Raw genomic sequence first — 25,536 nt, forward strand, 5'->3', positions numbered from 1 at the left:
ACTTTGGAGCATTAATGTGGCACACTCTATGAAGCCATGATTCTCTAGAGTTATTCCATAGAATGGAGGAGGATGCAGAGGAAGTAGCCCAAGTCAGGGAAAAGACTGGAAGAAAAGTGAACAGTTGCCTTGTATTGTAAAATTGAAATTCAGGCTTCCCGAACTACTTGCGCATTGTAGGCAACATTTTATATAAGAGCAGCACTGGGGAAATAATATGACCATCAATACAAATCAGTTGGTTATTTTTATATTAAACTGTGTACACACACTTACATAGAAAGATTTCTGAAATGGCACCAGCTGAATTTTAGGAGAGTCACGAAGATAAATATTGACTTATGTGCATGCCAACTAAGGACAAGCAACATGATTTAAAGAAAGTGATTAGAATTAAGTGTTGGTGCCATGGATTGGAGGCCACCCTAAGGGCAGTGTTAACCCCAGTGTAGGTTACCCTCTGTCTCGTGATAATGGTTAGCGCATTCTGGCTTTGGAGGGAGAATGAACCTGACTTTGAATTCTAGCTCTCCCTCCCACTATGATGTGATTTTGGTAGCTTATTTAAGCTTCAGAAGCCTCGGTGACCTTCCATATAAAAAAGGGCGAATAGTAAAATTAATAATGTGATTAGGAAGGATTAGTGAGTTGATGCATTAAAAGTCACCACATTGCCTACCACAGGATAAACATTCAGTCTACAGGGTAACCTATTTTATCTGGTTTCAAGGAAATCTGTATGTTGGGAAGCTATTTGGGGAAAACTGAATGTTTTCTAAAGAAATTTGCATATGGGCACCTGGGTGACTTGTTCGGTTAAGCACCCAACTTCAGTTCAGGTCATGATCTCACGGCTTGTGAGTTCAAGCCCCGTGTAGGGGCTCTGTGCTGATAGCTTGGAGCCTGGAGCCTGCTTCAGATTCTGTGTCTCCCTCTCTCTGTCTCTCTCTGCCCCTCCCCTGCTTGTGCTCTTTCTCACTCTCTCTCTCTCAAAAATAAATAAACATTAAAAAAAAATTTGCATATATTTATATCCGTTGTTTTATCTCATAATGTGAGATACTCGGCTTGTTGTAGGAAAGTGGAGGCACATACGAAGAGAGTGAGTACAGAATTTGCAAGCCTCAAAAATTCGATAGTGTGTTACATGGTTGCTCACAGTGCGTGTATTTGGGTGTACATATGTGTACGTGAATAGTGTGTACATAATTATGGTACATGTGTATGTATATAAGTAACACCAAGTCAGAGACCATGACATTTCTCAGACTCTGTCATAGGGAGTTTGAGAGACAGTTCTGCCTACTAACTCCTCTTGTAGAGCTCTACGTTATATGTTGAGTATATGTTCCCTTCTGTTGAGTATATGTTCCCTTCAGAGAATTTTTTTTTCTGTTGGATTCAGTGGCTCTAGGTGATACCATAAGTAGCCAAACACTGCACTCACCTTTATTGAGGACCAGCCTTACCAAGTTATTGCTGGGAGTACATGAGAAAAGGGAAAGATCTTGAAGGAACACCACATTTACTCACTTGAAACTAATATACCAGAAAGATGAGTGGTAATCAGTTTCTTAAAAACAGAATCTTCTAGAGGAGCCTTCTATAACCTCCCTTGAAAGTTTAGTCCCTGTTTATGATCTCAGTTTATAATCTCGTTCAGTCTCACATCTTGAGGAGGGGGAGAGGACAGATTAGATTATTAACATCCCTTAAATTTCCTTAAATCGGCAACTGTCCATTTTCTAGGTTCACATCTCGCCTCTCTTCTCTACAACCTTCCTCTCATGTACCACTCACCTTTCCCCGCCGAGTCTAGAAGCCGCCCCTATTGGGTGTGTTCGCTGTCGTCTCTCCCCTCCTCTCTGCTGTCAGTCCTGAGCTTCCCAGCTCACCCTCCCATGGCCATTCTCACCAACTTGATTACTTCCTTCCCACCCGGTTGCTATGCTATGTACTACAAAAGTAATGCTATACTGTTTTTGTGTCTACAAGTACTTATGGCATATGATTGGCTACAAGGGCCAAAAATAATAAAAATTAAACAAATCCCATTGATCCAGAGTCTCCACAATAGCAATAGTATAGCATAGCAGCTGTAAGCGTCGCATGTTACTGCTGCTGTAATCCCCCTTGAAGTGTATGTATTCTGTCCTTAGTTTAACAGATTTGGGTGAGCTGTACTCAATCGGATTCTCTTCTAATTGCAACAGAGTTGGTAGTGGTAGATAAACGGCGTGATGCCTCCATCGTGGCTTCTGATTGCTCACTATTGACTACTGTTCAATTACAGATATGTTGCTTACATCAAACTCTTGGATTTTGGACAAATCCTCTTAATCAGAGCAAAAGAATAGCTAGTTTTTCCCTTTTACCAGCTCCTTAGCAGGGATCTGGCCACGTGGCTAAGAGTCACAATGGGCCATTTGGTCCCTAAAGTTAAGTCCACAGGTAATCTTTATGGAAGTGAACTGGAGCAATGTACTCTTACTCATAACTTAGGGAAGCCCAGTTCCCAGAAAATGAAACTGAACCGGCATTCTACTCAGTGATCAGACTGACTCAGGTCTTAGGGTCCTTTGGAGGCAACCCAGAGACTTAACTCTTGGGAAACCAGACGATCATACCAGCTGTGGTCTTCCTACTGTCCCAGATCTTCATGGGCGTTCTTAGATCCGTGCTTCTTAAATATTAATATGCGTATGAGTCACTTGTCGATCTTTTCAAACTACAAATTCTGCCTCCATACGTTTGAGCAGCAAGGTGCTAATCTGTTGATTTTGTCTTACTTGTACATCGGAATCACCGGAGAGCTTTGAAATTACTGATGCATAAGATCTCACCTCTGAAAAGAGGATTTCATTGGTGTGTGAGGTATGATGTGGGCAGTGGGAGTTTTAAACAGGTGTTTCTCATGTGTGGTCAAGTTTGAGAGCCTCTGGGTTTAGACATCATCATCCCGGCAGCCCAAGATGTCCCTGGAACCCCACTTTTGCATGAAGCCTTGCTATTCTTATCCTTCTTTTTCTGCATCAGACTCACGTTGCAAAAAACCCCACCCAACTCTCTACTTGTGTCTCAACAGCTGCTTGTGACCACAGATCTCAAGTAGACCCAACTCTCTTGGGTTCATTAACTCTTCCGGCTGGCTGTTTCAAACCTTCTCTCTCCTCAGACCTTCAAAGCTGCCCCTCCCCTCAATTCTGCACAAACCCCCCCCTCCCTGGGGGGAAAAAAAAACAAAATGAAAGATTGAAAAAAATTGCTTCACCTTCACAGCATAGGGATATTCTCTGCCTTCTCTGCTCATGTCCTGGATCCAGACCTCGTACTTACCCAATAAATCCACTCCGGAAACAGCTTCTTTGGTGCCTGAGTCCCCAGTGCCCCACTCTTCTGGATTATTCTCTTTGTCATATTTCATGCTGTAATAGTACCATCACCAGAAGAGCCTCTGGAGCCCATTTTCCAGTTGCCGCCTTCTTTCCCGGCTTGTCCCTTCAGGTCTGAGAAATAACCTTGCCAGATTCCTGGTTTATCGTGCTGGGGCTTCTCACCTGTGTCTGAAACCAGTTGAGCACTTCCTCTTTTTTTTTTTTAAGTTTATTTCTTTATTTATTTTGATGGGGGGCGGGGAGGAGGGGCAGAGAGAGGGAGAGAGGGGATCCCAAGCACGCCCCACACTGTTAGCACAGAGGCTGACACGGGGCTCGAACTCATGAACTGCGAGATGATGACCTGAGCCAAAGTCAGAAGTCAGGCGCTTAACTAACTGAGCCACCACCCACCCCAAGCACTCCCTCTTTCTTCAAATGTTTGCTCCACTTCACTTTCCTGACCTGTGTTCCTCTGCCGCACACGGCTCCGCACACGGACTTACTCTCACCTCCGCACCTGCTCTCTTCCTCTTCTCTGCATGGCTGGTTTCGTCACCCTCTTCAGGTTGTTACCCTCCACTGTTACCTCCTGAGAAAGGCCTTCCCTGAACTTCATTTTAATGAGCCATCACTACCCATCCCCAGAGCCTTCTGCATCAGCTGACCCTGATTATTTTTTTTAACCACCCGACACGCTGTATATTTATTTGGATTTTGTCTGTTAGGTAGCTCATCCATGAATAATATTAATCCCACAAGGGCCGAAACTTTGCTTAGTCGATTCTCTGCTCTCTGCCCAGAATGTGAACATAGTAGACACTCAGTGAATATGTGTTAACGAAATGGATGTTCCTGAGACCATTCTCCCGTTCCCCTTGAGAACTCTTTTTTTTTTTTAATGTTTATTTATTTTTGAGAGAGATAGACACGGCGCCAGCAGGGAGGGGCAGAGAGAGAGGAAGACACAGAATCTGAAGCAGTCTCCCGGCTCTGAGCCGTCAGCACAGAGCCCGACGCGGGGCTTGAACTCACAAGGCATGAGATCATGACCTGAGCCGAAATCGGCGCTCAACCGACTGAGCCACCTCCCCATCTCCCCTGCCGCCCGGAGAACCCTTCAGCCCACCACCTGTCCGTCATGGAGAAACATCTCAATCGAAAAATATTCCTTCCGCTTCATGACTGAGTTTCATTTCATCCCTTGTCACTGATTAGAAGACTTCATGCGTCCTCACGAACCCACAAGTTGTCCCTACCTTAGTTCATAGCACTAGTGTTCTTCCTTCTTCTGCGGTGAATTTGCACATATCCTCTGTCTCTGTGCCCACAAGTCTACAAATGTGCATCCTGTCCCAAAGGAGTAACTGTTCCAAGAGCTTTGGTTCTTTAAAAAAAAAAAAAAAAAAAAAAAAAAAACTCCCTGTTTCTTTAAAAATACATAATTGCTGCCTCTCCTGAGATATTTTTACATTGTGTCCCTAGAGGAGGGATTCCAGCTGATGGCCCAGTGCAGGGCAGAGGCCCCGAGACAGACAGTCTGGCTCCAATTTATGCTCTGTGCTAACATGGCTAATAGGCATTAGTATTTTGATACAGAGAAGTGCCGTACTTGATCCTGACTTGGTTAAATACTGGTAACATCTGGCTTAGGATCACACATTTAAGGGCCAAGAGTTATTCGTTTTCTTCATCCTCCCTCCCTCCCTCTTTCTCTCTCTCCCTGCCTTTCTCTCTCTCTCCCTCTCTCCCTTAAAATGTCTTGGGAATAGTTTAAGTATTTTCATAGAGCAGTACACAGAGTAAACTGGCAGGAGTTCAGTTTGCACCATGTTAAACTCTGCTGTAGACACTTGGAACCTACTGGAATTGTTATAGATGTCTAATATGTATCAGGGCTTCCACAAAATCCTGCGAGTGCCCTTATTATCCTGCTTTCCCCATCACTTCATTTCAGACCCTAAACTCAGCACGCACTACAGTTAAACTTAAAAGAGGCAGTAACTCTTGATTCATAAGGTGCCCATAATTCCACAAACATCTAATGAAAATGAGCAAACATCTCTGTATAAAACTTGGGTTCAGTCCAGAAGTATGTTTAACTCTCAAATGCCTGGTAAAACCACGGAATTTCTGGCTCTGGCAGCCCCTTCACAGTAGTCTGGCAAAGCAGAGCGTGCCCGCCATTACGAAGATCCTGCTAAGGCTCCCTCCACCAAACCGCTGGTCCTCTTTCCTGGATTCTTACGTCTGGGAGCTCCTTAGCTGGAAAAATGGGGTCCTGTAATCTGCAGTGACTTAGTAAGCTGCAGGGGATGGGGGTGGGAAGCTCGATATTTGAAAGTAAGCCCTCACTAAACATTCTCTTAGAAACAAGATCAACACTTCTTACAGACATGGTTTTCCTTGGCTCGTGACATGACTGTCCCTCGCCCATCTGCGCCAAGCCTTTGGCATGGCTGACGCAATACCCCCCCCCCCCCTTTCAACAGGCCTTGTTCTCTGGAAACCTTAGTAAAATACAGCGAGTTCACACTCCAGCAAATCTCACACCTAAACTTTCCCAGCGAACAAATGATATTTTGCCAAAATGCCTACTAAGTCCTGGCCCTAGAGTGTCATGTGGAATCGTCCATAGCCTGAAACCCAGTGCACAGCTCCTTCTCGTGCCGTGGGGTTGCATTCCTCCAGTGGGGTGCTCAAATCAAGTTTTCATCATACCATACGGTATGCTTACTTGTTAGAGAATTCTTGTTGGTTTTTTAAAAATTGTGTTCGCATGCTTATCAGATGCACAAAATGCATTCTTCATGGATTTGCCTACCATGGGTAGCGTAGAGAGTTATGTACTTCAGAAGCGTGGAATCAATGAAAGTAGCAATCAAAGAGGAACAGTATGTTTTCTCCCAGCCCCATAAATCTGATCTATAAGTGCAAAGAATGTGAGACATGAATATAAGAAATTCAGTCATTTCATTTAAAACTTAAAAAAGAAAAATCGCCAAATCATAGAAGAATTTAACCAACCGAGTCTCCAGAAGGAAAGTCTTTTAAATAGGACATTTCTGAATCCCCATCTGAAATATATATCTTTAGGGCAGTAATCATCAGAAACATAATGGAGTAGTGTGGAGTTCAGTTTTATTGTCTTGCATCAGTGAACATTCCTCAAAAGCAGAGAGCGTCACTAATGGAATTATATGTTTTCATGCTATAATTACATTTGATTTTTCCTGATATTTCTATAGACTTTTTGTTCATGGTCCCATGACTAGACAGAATATTTACAAGTTTTCCATCCTCAGCCTACCCCAAAAGAGAGTCGGAGACTAGAAATGGGAATTTCTGAACAGAAAAAGACAAATATATAGTTTGAAAAACAATTCAGCCTTCAGGGGTTTTCTTTCAACAACAAAAAACATGAACAACCACAACAGAAATAAGGAAAAGGAAGAACTCTATACTTGAAGGGAACAGCAAGAGATCCTTCTGCGTTCCGAAACTCCTTGAGACACGAACTGGGCACTCCCTGTATCTGTTTTTGTTCTTGAACGAATATTTGTTGGAGCCAATGGAATTTATTTGGTGTTTGGGTATGCCATTCCAAACAATCCTATCACTGGAAGACAAATGAATCTAGCAGTCGAATCCGACTGACTGGAGGACGCAATACCCAAATGCCATCAAGTATGTGAAGAGTGAACATCTGTTTTTGAGAGGAGAGTATCTAACTATGAAATCCACAGAAATCTCCAAGGATTTGGATTCTCTCCAAGGAAGAGATACAAACAATTAGAAAATTGTGTTGACATCCAGCATATTCTTACCGCCCTCTCTTCATCTTTTCCCACCTCAGGTCTCTGCTTTGCTCAGCACACCTCAGTGACCTCTTTGTTTCTTACGACTCAGTTCCTGTTCTCTAGGTTTTAATCACTACAATATATGAAGCTGACACTCACTTCAACTATGTTTACTCTAGGGTTTCCTCCTCAAAGCATTATGGAAGGGAGTATAGGCAGACAATTGGTTGTTGCAGAGGAGGAGTGGAAAGAGAAAGGGCTTCTGCTAAGTTTAGGGGTGTATATGAATCCGGCTTGGCCTTTTGGGTTGCTCATCCTTATCATAAATTGAAGTCAAGTTAGCATTAATTTCCCCAGGTCTAAATACATTTTTTGAAATGCCATTTATTAGAACATTGAAAACACAAGTTTGGTTCTCTCTCCTCAAATCCCTACAATCTGGCTCCTAGCCCAGCCACTCAACCCAAATCACCCTCTAAAGTCTTCCAAAATAACTTCTCAGCCAAAACCAACAGTATCCTTCTAGACTTGTCAGCTTTATTCGAAACCATATTCTTCTCCCTGTTAATACCCATTCTGGCCTCAAATTCTGAGGATTTGTCCCTTCCAGGATTTTGTTTTCTGTGTCTCCAGAGTCATACCTAACCTATAGCAGTTCTCCTTTAGAGATCATTGCAACCTCGATCATTTCTTTCTTTCTTTCTCTTCTTTCTTTCTTTCTTTCTTTCTTTCTTTCTCTTTCTTCTTTCTTTCTCTTTCTTCTTTCTTTCTTTCTTTCTTTCTTTCTCTTTCTTCTTTCTTTCTCTTTCTTCTTTCTTTCTTTCTTTCTTTCTTTCTTTCTTTCTTTCTTTCCTTCTTTCTTTCTTTCTTTTTCTAAGCACAATGTTTGTACATGAATTACTGCCCTAGCCCTAGCCCTAAACTCTCCTTACTTTTTAAAGTCTTCCACCTCCAATGCTAGGCTTTAAACTATAGTTAATCATGGGAAAGTACCAACTGTGGTCTAGGCTCTGAGCTTCTTGCTGCTGTGTAATATCTTGGTTTCTGTAAACAAGAATTAAGTCACTTGTCTTCTTACTAACCCTTTACTCTCATTAAACTCCTAAAGGTATATATTTTCTACTTAGATTACTTTTACTGAGTTAATGTTCCTTTAGTTATCCTTGACCCTACCCTCTTAATCTCTAGTCAGATTCAGGTTAGACCAAACCATATGCATATCCAAAGAAATATCGATCTATATTGTAGATCAAACACAATTGATATTTAAGGGGTGGTTTTACCATGGGTCACCCGCTCTTCCTGGCCCACCTTCAGACAACAGTGTTTGCTCCAGCCCTACAGACATCCGGAAGTCCTATTTTTCTCCCTTTCCTACTTATGACCTGTTATTCTTAAAGGGATGTCCTTTCCTCTTCTGTACAAGTCTGCTCCATTCTTCAGTACCCCATCCAGGTATCTTTCTCCGAAAGACTCTCCATGGAGTATGTGTAAACTGGGTCCTATCAACTAGTTTGCTTCCTTCCTCCTCCTCAGATACATATAGATGTACGTGAAAATATATTCTAAGTTGTCTTCATGTGTGTATGAATTTCTGTAAATTCACAAATGTAGCTGTATATTTAGTGTGGCTTGGATTATCCTTTGGAAAGGTACCCTTTTTAGATAATTGGGCAATATTTTGGATCCTAGGTAAAAATCCATACAGTCTACCCACCCCACCACCCACAACAATATGCACTTAAAATAGTCTTGATAATAACTAGTCACTGAAATTTTACCTCATTGGATGTATTTTTCCTTTTCAGGATCCCCCCATGGCTGTAACTCTTGGACTCCGAATGGAGGAAATGATTTTTAATCTCGCTGATACACATTTATTTTTTAATGATTTAGAGGTAAGAATTTAAAAAGGTAGGAACTGTCGTATCCATCCGTTAAAATGTTTAGATGGTTTCTATACACGCAGATAACTTCAAGAAATCTAAAAAAAAAAAAAAATTAGCTCAAGAGAATAGTAAAAGTTTCTGTCAAGAGGAAAATGTATATACAAATATAAACAAAAGCTAAATTGCATTAATTAATTATACCTATGTACTGGCACATGTTTAAAACAAAAATATCTCAGAAGGGGAGGTCTGTCTCCTTTGCTGTCTCATACTATACAACCCATTTGATACCCTCCCCATCAGCATTTGCTTTTCCAGGCTACCGTTCACGTTAATCGCTGGACAACAGCCATAGATATTAAGTTTTGTAGATCACCTGAAGCCAAATTTTAGACAACGTTATTGTTCCTTATTTCCTCCCCATGTGGATAAAACGGTGCCAGAGCTATTTACATATCACATCTGACTGGTTTCATTGCGTTTATTTTTTTCTCTTTCTAATTTATCTTTTCATTCCCAACCTCGAAGGGAGAGTAAAACCAACAATAACAAAATGAAAGGACTCCCCCCCCACCTCACCCCACCCCCGCTCCCCGATAGCCTCAAGGTAGCTGAATAAGTACTGTAACGAGGTATATAATCTGGGTGCTACTGATCTAAGTTATTAGGCATTCAGATGGTCAAATTGGAACTAACTGTACAGATTGGGCACTGAGCAGAAGTACTTCTCAGGCACATGCAACTACGCTGAAATATTTTTTTTTTTTTTTTTTTTTAAATTTTTTTTTTTTTTTTTTTCAACGTTTATTTATTTTTGGGACAGAGAGAGACAGAGCATGAATGGGGGAGGGGCAGAGAGAGAGAGGGAGACACAGAATCGGAAACAGGCTCCAGGCTCCGAGCCATCAGCCCAGAGCCCGACGCGGGGCTCGAACTCACGGACCGCGAGATCGTGACCTGGCTGAAGTCGGACGCTCAACCGACTGCGCCACCCAGGCGCCCCTGAAATATTTTTTAAGTGACATGTTTACATGCACATTTCATCTCATGGTTTCACAACGAAATAAAAGTGTCTATAATCATATTCTAAATGGCAAGAGAGATGATTATGGCCAAACACCCCTTGTACAGACTTTGTATTGGATTTTCCATTAATGAAATAATACTCTTTGAAATAAATATGTTTATCACATTGTTTTTGTCAAGGAGAAACTGTAGGGTCCACAAGCATAAAAATCACGTCTAAGGTTACCTGCCAGCTAAGTGGTAAAACTGGGATTTGAAACTCTGGAGTCTCTCTGGCTCCAGAACACATATTTCTACCCCCATGCCTCGCAGAAGTGTGAGAAAGAAAAGCTAAATTATTCAGTGTCTTAAATAAGTTTTAAAAATTGACAAGGTCTTAAATCCAGTTTTAGCTACATTTGAGGCGTAAGAGTAAAAATTCTGTGTTTTAGTATCTCCCATAAATGTATGTGTTGGAAATCTGGGTAGTATCATTTTTTTTTTTTTTTTGGTGTTGTTTTCTCTGCAGTGAGTCACTGTTTTTATTGGATGATAAAATTACTGTCTGTTTAAAGAGGTTTTATTTGTTTTCTTTAATGGCCAATATGAAAGATCAGTGTTCCTAGGCAAGTTTTCCAGTTTTAGATAATAAGAAAAAATAATCACCTCTCTAAAACCTGATTTAAATTAATCCTGCTACTTATTAGTAGTGTAGTATACAGAATGACTTTATTTATCCATTATAATAGAAAACACATTTTAATCTTTGGAACTTGAATTTTTATATAAGATGATAACTTTTAGGTTGGCTTTTCTGTTGGTTAAAATGGATGAGTCTTATTTTTTAAAGAAAATTCTAAGATTATTCATCTTTTTAAACCCCCCCAAAAAAAGGAAAGAAAGAAGAAAGAAAGAAAGAAAGAAAGAAAGAAAGAAAGAAAGAAAGAAGAAATTTTATGTGGTTTTATTCAAGTTTTAGAGTTTTTATTTCTTTCATTAATTATTTTTTACTAGAAATAAATGGAATAAATAACCTTTTAGCTTTTTAGTGGCACACTAGAAGCCAGATGGAATAAATTTACCACCCAACTTTTAACAGAATACTAAAGTAAGAAAGCGAAAGTAACATATGATGAATTTGCAAATACTTCTAGCTCATTGGACATGAATATTGGCATATCAGAAGCATGTGGTCACCTATGGTGCTTTAAGAATTTTTATTTTGGATTATATACTATATAAAATATATTTTTAAAATACCCAACAGGATCTCTGGTAAAAATAGTAACTGAGAAAATACTGGTATTGACTTTCTCTTCTGATTATAGCTTTTTAGTGATGTTCTCAAATGTGATAAAAATTCCACTTGACTCAAGCACTACAACTTAGGGTCCAACAGTAAGTACCTAATCAGTGAAATGATTGAGTGTCTGCATATAAGTTAATTAAACTCTCATACATGTGCACAGACATACCCATGACCCCTATGCATGTACATCTAGATGAAGTGCCCAAGGAGACCCAAAGGCTTATAAACAAGCATCAAAACAAATAACGTCTGAACAGTAGCTTTTAAAATCGTTCAGTGCACTTACATATATATCCACTCTCCTCCTGCATCTGACTTTGAAAGTCAACTTTACTCTCACCCAATTTTTTATTTCAGTAAACCTCTTGTAAGCAAAGATAATCATGGGCTACATAACTGGTGTTAAGCTATTTCTGCTTCTGCTAACAAAGAGGCAAATTCCTCAAGAGAGTAACTCCATCATTCGCCTATTAAGTTTCCTTTTTTTTTTTTTTTCCTGGTGTATTTATCCTCTCAGGGTTCCTTTTCTTAACCCAGAAATCTAATTTGAGACTCAAATCCTTCAGTAGATACTGTAACATATATAGTGGCAGCTGCTGTCACATAATTCTTTAAAAGATACAAATTTAAATCCTAATAGACACTTCTCTACATCCTGCCCAACTGCAGAGAAGGCAAATGCTCATCGTCCTCCTCCTCCTCCTCCTCCTCCTAAGAAGAGAACACTCCCTGTTGAAATAAAATGTTATTTCAGTTAGAATAACTTCCAGAAAGGAAGGCACCGGGGAGTTCAGCTTCACAACAGTGACAGAAGACTGCTATGCGGGTTGTGACTGATAAAGATCAGTGACAACTTTGTGGTCACCTTGTAAGACAAAAATAAAGAATTTAACATTAGCATCAGAATTATTACAAATGTTTGAGTCTTTAGACTGAAATTTGTTGAAGCCAAGCATTACACTGTTTTTAGTATTTCAGGTTTGGGTCAAAACGATCCTTGCACAATTCCTCTGAGTGAAAACTAATTGAAGAACAATTATTTAGAATTTTCTAAAAATGTAAGTGATTGAAGTTCAGGTTTCTTTCACTGGACTGTAATCCTCAGGCAAGAGTCCAGAGTCAACAAGCATAGTTAACTAGGCATAAATTTAAAGAGAAGTTCCATTTGGAAAAATCTCAAACATAACTTCAAATATGGAGCTCATGGTCCAGTAAGTTTGATACACTGATGTCCTCAGGAGTGAAAAATAAATCTCGGGGTAAAATGTACAAATTAATCATGTGAGTTAATACTTGAAATGTCAGAGGAGTTTCTCCACAAATTAGGATGAGAAGGTATGAAATATAGAAATAGCTTCTAAGTAATTAGAAGTAAAAGAGTGATTCATAAGGATTTCCCCCACATTTTTGGATATTTACTTATTTATTACTGTTTATTATAAGGCAGAGATGGAAATTTTTACCTGGTGAAAGATCTCAGAACTTCAGTAGAATGAGCAGCTTTACATGATGCCATTTTGATAGTGATTTAGTACACTTTTCATACTCACCAAGAATGTCATCGTCTCTAAATAAAAAAATAAGTCTTCTTTAGAACTATTTTGCTGCCTCCTTGTTCTGGAAGAACTTTATTTCCAATTTTCATGCTAATAATGAAACCTCCCCACCCTTTCCTTGAGAGCCCAATCCAGTAGCCACTACTGTTGCTTTTTCCTATACTTTTCCCTAAGATTTTTCTGGAAGCATAATGCCTCCTTCGGTTAAAATTTGGGCTGTACTCTTTTTTTTTAGATTTTTTTTAACGTTTATTTATTTTTGAGAGAGAGAGAGAGCATGAACAGGGGAGGCTCAGAGAGAGAGGGAGACACAGAATCTGAAACAGGCTCCAGGCTCTGAGCGGTCAGCACAGAGCCCGACGCGGGGCTCGAACTCACGGACCGCGAGATCATGACCTGAGCCGAAGTCGGACGCTCAACCGACTGAGCCATCCAGGCGCCCCTGGGCTGTACTCTTTTCAACCCGTACTCAGTCAAAATGGGGAAAAAAACCCTTTCCAAAAGTCTATCCCACTCTGACACCTGCAGCCTTGGTTTGTACCCCATTCTCTCTCCTCCCCTCCACTCTTGGTGTAAATATCTTCTTACAGTCCTTATAGCATCTGGAATATTATTTTTTAATATAATTGAAATGTTGTCTTAGAAAATTTAAATGACTGTGGTAATTTTGTCAAGAACTGTCATTTGTCTGGACATCTGCCATTTAGCCAACCAAGAGTTGCTGAGTGATTACTGTGTACCAAATTGTGCCTTAAATGGGGGTATATCCAGGTGACCCAAACACCCTTCTCAGGGAGCTTCTGGTCAGGTTAACATTTTGGAGCCCTTCCTTACCCATGAATATTGGTAGACATTTATTCAAAAATTCCTAAACCCATAATTTATGTAAATCACATGAACCTTCAATTTACCTGGATTTTCAGGTTATGTACTAAAGTTGTATTGATTGGGCTAACCTTATATTTTATATATTTTTTAATGTTTATTCATTTTTTGAGAGAGAGAGAGACAGAGAGACAGAGCATGAGTTGGGGAGGGGTAGGGAAGGAGACACAGAATCCGAAGCAGGCCCCAGGCTCTGAGCTGTCAGCACAGAGCCCAGTGCAAGACTCAGACTCACGAACCACAAGTCATGATCTGAGCCAAAGTCAGATGCTTAACCAACTGAGCCACCCAGGCGCTCCTATATTTTCTTTTTTAAAAGAAGCCTGAGTCAATTAGTTCACCCCAGACTATAATAGGATCTAACATATTCAGTATAGAAAACCGGAGATGATAAATATTTCAGTACCAGGCACTTCCCAGGTCCTATAATGAATATAAATGGTAGCTGAAAAGCCCTTGTTTGATATGGCATCTTATTGTCAAAGTTAATAATTTTTAAAAATTGATTTTGAATAGTAAGTACCATGTATACAGTCAGCATCTGTGAATATGACTGAAATAATTTGAGTAGAGAAAAAGAGCCCAAAAGGCTAAACTTACCTACCCTAAATTTCATAAGTACTCGGTATTTTAAATGCCCTAGCCAGATTCCACCTTCAGATCACATGCTGTTTCACTGGAACTTTTCAGATTATTTGAAGAGAGAACAGGATTCTTAGAACAGCAAAGAATTTAATCCTTATCCAGAAAAGTTACCGTTTGTTCTGAGAACACCGTAACTTAGATCAGGTCAATTATATGGGTATATGTACCTCAAGTTTATTTTCCTCTGAATTTGTAGCATACTGGAGATGGTAAATCTTCATTATTTCCCTTTTGTTTCTAAGTATTGTTTTCAGCTTAAAGATTTCAAAACTTGAACAAAAGTGAAAAAAAAAAAGAAAAGAAAAGAAAAGAAAATGTCGACTTGTGTGGTTATTAGCTTTTTTCTGCGTTGAGAGACCAGGACTTTTAAAATAACATCAGCTTGGTTCTTACATGGTATCCCTGGCCCAGCAAAAGGCAGGAAGTCACAGAAGTCTCACAGGGCACCATAAGCATCAGGCCCCTCTGTTGTTGCTCAACAAACACCAAAGAATAGTAACCACCTGAGGTTCGGACCAAACGAATTCTGTGTATCTTCACATCAGCGTTATTCCCTTACTTAAGTATGCACAACAGAGATGGCTGGAAGTGAACAGCAGTCATTCCTGTAGAGACTCAAAGGTAATTTCTTATCCATAATTTCAAGATTAAAAATTTTTAAACGGCTCTAAAGAAACCTACAGGGCATGTGTTTTCAGACCTGTTTTTATGGCACTCTTCTGGGCTCAGAAGAGAAATGATGCCATTTCCCCAGGCTGGCAGTGGGATGGATGGGCAAATGCTGCCACCTTCTGGCCATAGCCTGGCCAAATGGAAAGCTGGAAAACCCTCCAACACCATACAGACATCGTTTGAAAAACAAGTAACTTTTCCAATGTTTTTAACAGGAGTGTGATCAAGTTCACATAGATGATGTTTCCTCTGATGATAATGGGCAAGACTTAAGGTAAGCCATGCCTTTCAGTATGCTATTTCCTACAGAAATTCGGCTGCGGAGTTTTGCACATGTAATTATTTCTTTTATTTCTTTTTAATGTATTTTGGGTGTTACAGTACCTACAGTTTTGCAACTGATGGCTTCCATGCAGCTGCAAGTAGTGCAAACCTTTGTTTGCCAACAGGTGTAAGAGGAGGGGTTGACTGGATGAGGAAGTTGGCTTTTCGTTACAGAAGAGTAAAAGAATTATACAACACCTACAAGAACAATGTTGGAGGTATGTGCGGCTCTTTAACTCTAATAAAGCTACTGTAGACAGAGGTAGGGTTTGAACTGTAGTGCCGTGTTCCGTATTAAAGGCTATCCTACTCTAAGGTAAATTACCGAGCGCTCTTGCTGAACTACTCTGTCAGAATTCTAAGTCCCATAGAGTTGGTAGCAGAAAAAAAAAAATGTAAGTGCAAAATAAAACGTGCATCTCTGCCAAAAGAACTGAGAATTCTTTGGGCCCAGATACTTGGTTAAGATTTACAGCAGGGCATTTCGCTTACCCCTCGTCAGCAGACATTGTTGGTGTAAACCAAACAGAGGAAGCAATTGAGGCAGCGGGAAGACCTGTCTACAAGCGAGGGCCCCCAGTCATTAGAGCACAGTTGTGAGTCATCATTACCTTTCTGGAATTCTTTTAGAAATAAATATCAACAGTGCTTTATGTCATTTCAAAGACTTAAGTCTATATTTTGTAATGGCACGTTATCTGACAGTGTATCTTTCCCATGTATAGTATTAAATGTGATTATCATGGGTTGTTGTTTTTTTTTTATTATTCATTTATTTTGAGAGAGAAAGAGAGAGTGGATATGAGTGGGGGAGGTCAGAGAGACATAGAGAGAGAGAGAATCCCAAGCAGTCTCCACACTGTCAGTACAGAGCCCAACATGGGGCTCGAACCCATGAACCCTGAGATCAACACCTGAGCCGAAATCAAGAGTCGGATGTTTAAGCGAATGAGCCATCCAGGCACCCCATCATGGTCTTTAAATATTCAGATACTCTGTGGGTTATATCTAAGCCATTTTATTTTCATTCATATGTATGGGTGATATTACAACTTGTGACCTCAAAACTAAAATCTTGGATGTTCTTCTTGGTAAAATAAACCATAATTATTTCTATTATTATGATCAGTTGTAGGTCAGCAAGATTCTAAGATTAGCTATGAAGTCATATAAATTTTTTCTCCCAGGGTTTTCTGTCTCTCTGTCTCTCTGTCTCTCTCTCTCTGTCTCTCTCTCTCTCTCTGTCTCTCTCTTTCTCTTTTTAAAGGACGGATGGTTGAGGAGTTTAAATCAGAATCTAATACTGAATGATAAGCTATATATACTTATGCATACTATACAAATGTGTATTTATATACATATCATAGAATACAATACACAACAGTAAGTAACATTTTCATCTTCAGTATATATTATTACACACACCACACATGTCATGAGGGCAGGGCTGTGTTTTCTGTTCATCATGTATCCCCAGTGTCCAGCTAGCCCTAGGTGCTTAGTAGATACTCAGTAGCTACAAGAGAACAAAGAAAACATGTAGAACCATAATCAATATTCACGTTATTATTATTGTTGTTAGAACCAAAAAGGATCTTAGAAACGAGAGATCTGCGGGGCTCCTGGGTAGCTCAAGTCAGTTAAGCGTCCACCTTCAGCTCAGGTCACGATCTCATGGCTCGTGAGTTCGAGCCCAGCGTGGGGCTCTGTGCTGACAGCTCAGAGCCTGAACCTGCTTCGGATTCTGTGTCTTTCTCTCTCTGCCTCTCCCCCACTTGTGCTCTGTTTCTCTTTCTCTCTCTCAAAATAAATAAACATTTAAAAAAAACACAAATGAGAGATCTTCATTTCCCGGTGAGAAATAGGCCCGGCAGACTTCTGACTTGTCCAGGGTCCTGAGCAGACAATTCCGGTTTCCTAATTCACTCTAAAGCTCTATGTAGGACACTTTAGTAAAATCAAAGAAACAGGTGTTCTCTTTCACATCAATTGTGGGCAATATGCTTAATTTTGAAATAATTCCTTTGAGAAATCTGAACTAAGTTTTATCATTCAGACGTGACATTGTTTCCCTCGTGAAGGGTATTACTAAAATCATTTAAAAATGAACAAGATGAGTAATAAATAGTATTATAGCTTTGAAAGTTTGGTGACATGTAAGTCCATGTAATCTGTTAGCATCGCTATATTGAAATAAGGACAAATGAGTTGCTAAAAAATAGAAATTTTGGGGCGCCTGGGTGGCGCAGTCGGTTAAGCGTCCGACTTCAGCCAGGTCACGATCTCGCGGTCCGTGAGTTCGAGCCCCGCGTCGGGCTCTGGGCTGACGGCTCAGAGCCTGGAGCCTGTTTCCGATTCTGTGTCTCCCTCTCTCTCTGCCCCTTGCCCGTTCATGCTCTGTCTCTCTCTGTCCCAAAAATAAACAAACGCTGGAAAAAAAAAATTTAAAAAATAAATAAATAAATAAAAAATAGAAATTTTGATTTAAAAAATCCTCCACCTGGGGCGCCTGGGTAGCTCAGTTGGTTAAGCGACCAACTTCGGCTTAGGTCATGATCTCACGGTTCGTGAGTTCAAGCCCCCGCGTCAGACTCTGTGCTGACAGCTCGTAGCCTGGAGCCTCCTTCAGAGTGTGTCTCCCCCTCTCTCTGCCCCTCCCATGCTCATGCTCTGTCTCTCTCTGTCTCTCAATAATAAATAAACATTAACAAAAATTTTTTAAAAATCATCTACCTGTGTATGTGCTCCTGATGCCCTGAAATACAATTTAAATAAGAAACTTATTTCTGGTGGATTGCATGATCTTATTTTTTTCATAAAAACAAGGGCTTTTGAAATAAAAAAGATAGCATGCCTGCTTCTTCTCTTACCCCAACATTACTGCAGATTTAACCATTGTTTATAACTGTGTCATATGCTTCCGAATTTCAAGCGCAGTTCTTGCCTTTTTTAAAAACAGAGTATTTGTGATAGCTTCGGTACTACTTGGCAACATAGGATAATGTCATCACTGCTGGTTAAAAGTGGTAATGATTGTGATTATTAAGAAGTGAAGCATGTTCAGATAGCCAGAGTGTTTGAAGTTTGAATCCCTAGACTGGTGAAGCCCCACCTTCTTCTCCAGCTCTATTCTATCACTGTCTTTTGGAGTGGGACCCAGGCACAAAAACTGTCACAGCTCCGCAGGTGGTGGGTGCCCACCGTGCCAGATTCTAGGTTCAGTGAGTACAGAGACCGAGATCCACTTTTTCACTGTTACATCCCCAGTTTGGGGCCCAGTACCTGAAACCTGAGTTGTTCGGTAAATGTTTGTTGGAAGAAGGAGTAATTAGTTCTGAAATGAAGGATCAGTATTGATCTAAGTCAGTCTCTCTCGGCTTCCGAGGTTATCTATACTGGACAGAAGGGAGGCTAAACTAGGTTTTCCTGAAAACTTTTCATCTGTTGATTCTACCTTGCTTTTCATCGTTGCAGGACTCCTTGGCCCTGCCAAGAGAGACGCATGGTTGCAGTTGAGGGCAGAGATTGAAGGTCTGACAGACTCCTGGCTAACAAATGCACTTAAATCATTATCGATTATTAGTACTAGGTAAGTGGTATTGTTGCAGTTTCTATATTTATTATATTCAAGACGTAGTTTTAATAGTGTAATATGCATCATTTTTTTTTTAATTCCTAGAGTATTTTAGAGTTTGAAGGAACCTAAGAATGTAGTGAATCTAGTATTTTCAATGTACGTTGAGGGGGAGGTGGATGGGGGGGTGGCAGCTGGGAGTTGATGCTTCTCAGAATAGCCAGGAGATCCTTTCTCTTTACCCTTCTTTCTGCATAACTACTGGCAGTCTCCACAGGAAGGTCATGTGACTCGCAATCAAACAGGAGCATGTAGTTTACCCACAGAGTGCATATTTTAAAGTGTCTTAGGCCATTATAGATAATATACATGATTTAAATGCAACAAAATAGTAAGACAAGCCTGTTTGAAGAACTTGTAACCCTTGTGTTGTTTGAGCTAAACAGAGAAATACTGACTTACTGGTACAGGCAATAGAACTGAATAGACTTCTGACTACATGGGTATGGCATGTGCCATAAATGCTACCTAATAAAATAATATAAACCTGGAAAGTGATAGCTAGTTGGGGTGGGGATGAATCTTCGCACCATCCTGTTCCCTCATTTTACTTCTGAGTTAGGTGGGCAAGTAGAAGCATGCGTAGCAAACCTGTAAGCAGCACACATTCAGAGAAAGACCATGTGGACTGATGGAACCGGGATACAGAAAGCCTTGGCAGGGTAAAAGGAGAGTCCCGGATTAGAGCGTGGAAGTAAATGTGTGTGCCTGAAATCCTGCACGTGGCTTCTAGCCGCAACACCGGCAGCAACCACATCGATGGTGGGAAGGATAAATGGGGCGGGAAGGGAGCCGTAGTGTCCTGGGTCAGGCTGGGAAAGCCAGAACAGAGTACTTTGCTTTAGTTCTGGGCACCACATTCCAGCAGGTGCTCGGACATATTTGAAACATCTTGTTGGACCAGCAAAGTGTCCAGAAGGGTTTTTGGCTGTGGAAACCACATAAAAGGAACAGTTGGAGGGAGGAACCAAGGAGTTTAGTTTGAAGAAGAGTCCTACATGGAACACGATTACCGATGTCAATTGTTTGAGCTGTTAGGCCAAAAATAAACATCTCTCTCTGGTCTGTAAAGGAGAGAATTAGGAGGGATGAATAGGAATCCTAGGAAGGAAGGTTCTAGGTCTGTGTAAGGAAGAATTGTCCCACAGTTGAAGCTGTTTTACAATGGGACTTGCTGCCTTGTGATCTCTGTAACTGGTGATATGGGGATGAAGGGTCAAGGAGGCTGGGATGTAAGGCCTCCTAAGTCCCTGAAATCGTGTGCAAAATGTAGGGGCATGTGCATTTCCCTGCGGAGGAGGTCAATGGCTTTCATTATTTCTAAAAGAGTTCTAGATAGTTAAAAACCAAGGCTATTACCTTGTTGTGTAGATTATATGTGTGCTATCCATAATATAGAGAGATTATTAGTAAACGCATGGCCTTAAAGCAACTATATGGGTATGTGATTTTCAGAAATAAAAATATTAACAAGGAAAAGAAGGGGAAAAATAAGTCATTACACATTGAAGATTTAAATGACGTGAAATTTGCTAAGCTATCCACAGGGATGACCATATTGGTAATTTTTTTTACAGAATTTCTAGGATATCAGAAAAACAGAGGCTTTTACAAAATGGCAGAATTATATATCAGAGTCTTTAGCAAAGGTTGCCCCCTCCAGCTCTAATTCCTCTCCTGTGAGTATAGTCAAAGGACGTACTTAAATGTGTAGGAAATTTTTCTATGTAAGGCAGCATTATTTACAATATTTAGGAATCAAAACCAGTGACTGAGTGAGCCTCACTTTAAAGAATTATGTTGGAGCCACATACAGTCTTCACACATTCTGTCTTGTTAGGAAAAGAGGACTAGTAGACAATATGACATAAATGAATAGGCTCACGATATAAATGAGTGAAAAAAGTAGAATAAAAACTTAGATATATATGAAGTATGGTACTAATGAGAAAAAAAAAAAAAACCTGTACACAAATAGAAATTCTGAAAGTAAACACACAAAATGGAGAAACCAGTTACCATCTCTGGATGGCTAAATCATTGATGCTGTTCGCCTGTTCACGTTCTTCTTTATGTTTGTTCATATTTCGCACAAGTATATACATGCCATATATAAATATATGCAATGTTTGGAATTGAAAGTTACAATGCATTATAAATTGGATATAAATATATGCAGTGTTTGCCACTTATAAATCTGTAATTTATAAATGTATGCAACGTATGCCATTTAAAAAAGAAATGCTATAACTCCAATTATCACACGGCGTAAGTGGCAACGCTAGATTTCCCAATATTATTTCGATCCAGTGATGTGTTTGTGTACTATGCCTGATAATCTGCCATTATTTGGGGAGTTTCTTTCTGATGATAGGCAGGCAAATCACTTTTCAGGTCTTTATTTCCTCATCGGTAAAATTAAGGATTGCATTGGTGGTGCTTATTAAAGTTCTACCTCTGGAAGGCTTTGTTTCTTTAGCCCATATAAGTGATAATTTCATCATTTGTCTCCAGGAGTTAGAGCTTCTGTTACAAGATCAGGGTACCTCTGGAAACAATTTACAAATGGAAATGTCTACAAGGCTGTCATTATAAAGATTTTATAATTGTTTTCGAATAAAATGTAGTTTTTCTTTATACAGGATATGTCTAAAGAATATGAAGCATGATATTAAGTGTACTGGGGGCTCAGTATATACATACCCATGAAGAGTTGACACTCAGCTTGCTCTTCTGACTTACTGTTGAAACCAGGCTTCTGACAATCAATCCAGAGAATTCTAGGGGCCCTTACCAATACGTATTTAAGGCTCCTGCTACAAAATACCAGGAGAGAAAGGCAATCCGAGTCCCAGTTTCGTGTGTGTGGTGTGAGCCCCTCAAGGCAGGATGGCTCAATTTTCCCATAAGCCAGAAGGAATCTCTGCCTCACAGTTCCCACTCTCTTGGTGTTTCCTTTATCTCCCTGCAATATGACTGTGAAAGAAACAACTGCAAATTGTAAAATGGAAGATTGTTACTTTCAAAGAGGAAGGCCTCTGTAGATGGATGAAAACCGGGTCCATTGGGGCGCCTGGGTGGCGCAGTCGGTTAAGCGTCCGACTTCAGCCAGGTCACGATCTCGCGGTCCGTGAGTTCGAGCCCTGCGTCAGGCTCTGGGCTGATGGCTCAGAGCCTGGAGCCTGCTTCCGATTCTGTGTCTCCCTCTCTGTCTGCCCCTCGCCCGTTCATGCTCTGTCTCTCTCTGTCCCAAAAATAAATAAACGTTGAAAAAAAAATTAAAAAAAAAAAACGGGTCCATTAAATGCAGCCCTATGTTGTTGTTGGAAAGGAGATTCAGAGAGTCACGTCTTCTGGACTAAATAAGGGCCCTCTCATTCTTCTCCAGGATCCCCATCTGTCAGCCCCTTGACTGGGACACTGGGCTATTTCTTGCACAAAATCCAAAAACTACTTTTACCCATCCCATTACCTTCTTTCTGCCTATGTCCACTACTTTTCCAGGCTCTGAAAACCCTGAGACATAGAGTCTTATCACCCTAAAAAATTACCTCATCTGGATACTTGTAAAACTTAGAGCTAAGCCATCCCTCTGATAACCTTCCCATGATTGCCACTGGCTGAGGTAGGTATTCTTCTCTGAGGTTCCACAGGAGCCTGAGGAGATCCTTATTATAGAACATATTTCATATTGCAGGTGTCTATTTACTTGTGTCTCTCCTATATCTCTGGGATGCGGGGGGCAGGGGAGGGGGACAAAAACGTCATTCATCCATGACTTCGTTTTGCCCGTTTTCTTCCACTTCCCCCATTTGGGGATGTATTCCTCGCACCTGTCCTGGTACCTTCCAGATAGCAGGCACTCCATGAATAACTGTTGATGTTTAAAGGTTAGCTTATCAGGACCCATTTATTATGGAATTGAAAGGCCACAGTGACAATTTAAAATCTGTGCCATTCGAAATTATTTAGTGTTGGAAAACAACTCTGCATATTTCCTCCCTATCTTAGGAGTAACTGCGTAAATGTCTTGGTAACGACAACCCAACTGATCCCAGCTCTCGCGAAGGTTCTACTCTATAGTTTAGGAGGTGCTTTCCCCATTGAGAATATTTACAGTGCAACTAAAATAGGTAAGACAATTACTTCCAACTCTGTGTGGAATGTGCTCACAGCTGGGTTTTGGGGGATTTCCTTGATATGTCTGTCTGCATGATTCCCTCTTCCATGAGTTTTGCTATTAGATTGTCAAGCAAATTTGAATGGAGTGCAAATAACAAAGTACCCTGAAACCCAATGTATGTGTGCAAATTTTATGAAAACTGTTGCCCAGTGAAATTCTGAATTCAGTATCTGGACAATTCTATTTGCTTAGTTATGTGTTTGTATTTACACTTCAGGACCACACATGTTTTCTAAATACTAGACAGTGTCTTTAGCCATGGTATTTAATACCTTAATGATTTAATATCTTAAATATCTTAATTGCCTCTTTGCAGATGCAGTAATCTAGATCTAAGATAAAATACTCTTTTGACATTACAGGGGAGTGCCAGATGGATTGAGTAGGATCCTACACTTCAGAAAAAAAAAAAAAATAACAATTTCATGAATTATAACCCACGAATGGCTAGAAATACACACTTCCAAAAATGTTCAATCAGTAACCAAAGACCTCCAGCCTTGTTCATTTGCTTAATATCTATCTGCGGAGCCATCTTGGAGTTTTAACTGCCTTTCACAGACCAAGTCTCTAAGCATCTTTCAAAAACAGAACTTCCTGACTTCTGCTGTCCTGAAAGAGTTAAAAGAAAACAGCTCCTGTATTCCACTGTCTGTCAAGGAAATGACTGGGGAAACAGGTTGTCTAGTGCACCCTGAAGGTCAACAGACTTAGGGTCTGGCACCTTGACAAGAGTTCAGAATCCTAAAATCCCCTACCAAAAATAACCTGCCCTGGGTCTCGCCGAGTTTTGATATTGGCACAGGCAGAAAGAGCCCCCATTTGCAGCTGTTCCAGGAGGATAGTTAAAGAGAGCCAAGCCTTCATGATGTCAATTCCACATTGTCACGGCACTACATACAATTCAGAACCGTGATACCAATCCCATTCACTTCTTACATAAATGTATGTATTTACGCAGCAGGATTAATGTCTCACACTTTGTCTTCCATTCTGGCAAATCAAATAATTTGACACCAGCATAAACATTTCTTCTAGGAAGGACAATATTCTTTTTTATTGGTCAAATTGTTCCTTATATTTAATCTGAAAAAAAAAAAAAACACAATCATTCTTATTTTTCCTTTTAAGCTAGTATTTTTTGGAGTTCTGAACTATCAGATTAAGAAAAAAAAATGCAAAAATAGCCATGACTGCATGAACATTCTGGGAATGAAATTCAGAGGATTATGGCAGTGTTGTAAAATGAAGAACATGTAGAAATTCCACGGTGTTATTCTCATAGTGCAGTCAGAGGAGACGGGTGTCACCAGTGCTGTGGCCCAGACAGCGCCCTTGGTACAATTAATCTGAACAGACTAGCTCCTAGCCACTTGAAGAAGGGAGTTTTTGTTTTTTTTATTTTTATCAAGGTAAATTTACATCTTAGTATTTCCTCTTTCCTTACAGATCAGCCTTCAGTTTTTTTTTACAATACTGTTTTTAGCCGACTTGTCTATACTGCTCAGACGAGACACAATTGATCCGCAGGGTTAAACAAATAGATATTAAAACTCACAGTTGCTTATCAAAGTTGTTCCAGAATTCTCTTGCTCATGTACAAGACGCTGACATTTTCTCTGGGTCAGATGCTTAACCCTACTGGCTTTTGTGGAGTGTGAGACACATTTGTTTAATAATCTGTCTCAAGTGAAGACTGACATTATTCAAACATATTGGTTGATTTCGTAAACCCAGAGGTTGCAAGCTAGTTTAAGTGATTGATGTTCGAGAGAAATTAACCTAACACTTTATGAATCTTTAGGTTAATGAATGCAGTGGCTGGAAGAATAAGCAGTGCATTGTTTTTCAGGCAAGGAAAGCTGTTTTGAGCGTATAGTGTCCAGGTTTGGCACTAACATAACTTATGTTGTGATTGGAGATGGCCGAGACGAAGAACATGCCGCTAACCAGGTAACTTCACTCTGAACTTTATCTCATTTATCTTCCAGGGAAAGAAAGTTGCTTTGAACGAATAATGCAAAGGTTTGGCAGAAAAGTAGTATATGTTGTAATTGGGGATGGTGTAGAAGAAGAACAGGCAGCAAAAAAGGTAACCTGTCTCAAACAATGTTGGTGTGATAACTTCTAATGCAAGCTTTTGTGTTTGCATTCCTGTAGTTTGGCCCAATGGCAGCTTGACAAATGATCTAAATTTATAGATGCAAAGCAGTAAAGAGCATGAGAAGGTCGATACTTACACTCAAATAAACCATTTGGA

General features: G+C 40.1%; 1 protein-coding gene across 1 annotated transcript in view; it reads left to right on the forward strand.

Moving 5' to 3' along the window:
- Positions 1–25,536, forward strand: part of EYA4 (EYA transcriptional coactivator and phosphatase 4) — a 236,287-nt gene that overhangs the window by 206,868 nt on the left and 3,883 nt on the right. Inside the window, exons 5-11 of the mRNA XM_030317113.1 lie at positions 6,165–6,268; positions 8,983–9,072; positions 15,351–15,409; positions 15,517–15,677; positions 18,934–19,048; positions 23,105–23,226; positions 25,268–25,368. Coding sequence (XP_030172973.1) covers positions 6,165–6,268; positions 8,983–9,072; positions 15,351–15,409; positions 15,517–15,677; positions 18,934–19,048; positions 23,105–23,226; positions 25,268–25,368 — 752 coding nt within the window. The remainder of the gene's footprint in view (positions 1–6,164; positions 6,269–8,982; positions 9,073–15,350; positions 15,410–15,516; positions 15,678–18,933; positions 19,049–23,104; positions 23,227–25,267; positions 25,369–25,536) is intronic.

The sequence above is a fragment of the Lynx canadensis genome, chromosome B2 (assembly GCF_007474595.2).
Source record: "Lynx canadensis isolate LIC74 chromosome B2, mLynCan4.pri.v2, whole genome shotgun sequence".
Classification (NCBI taxonomy): Eukaryota; Metazoa; Chordata; class Mammalia; order Carnivora; family Felidae; genus Lynx; species Lynx canadensis.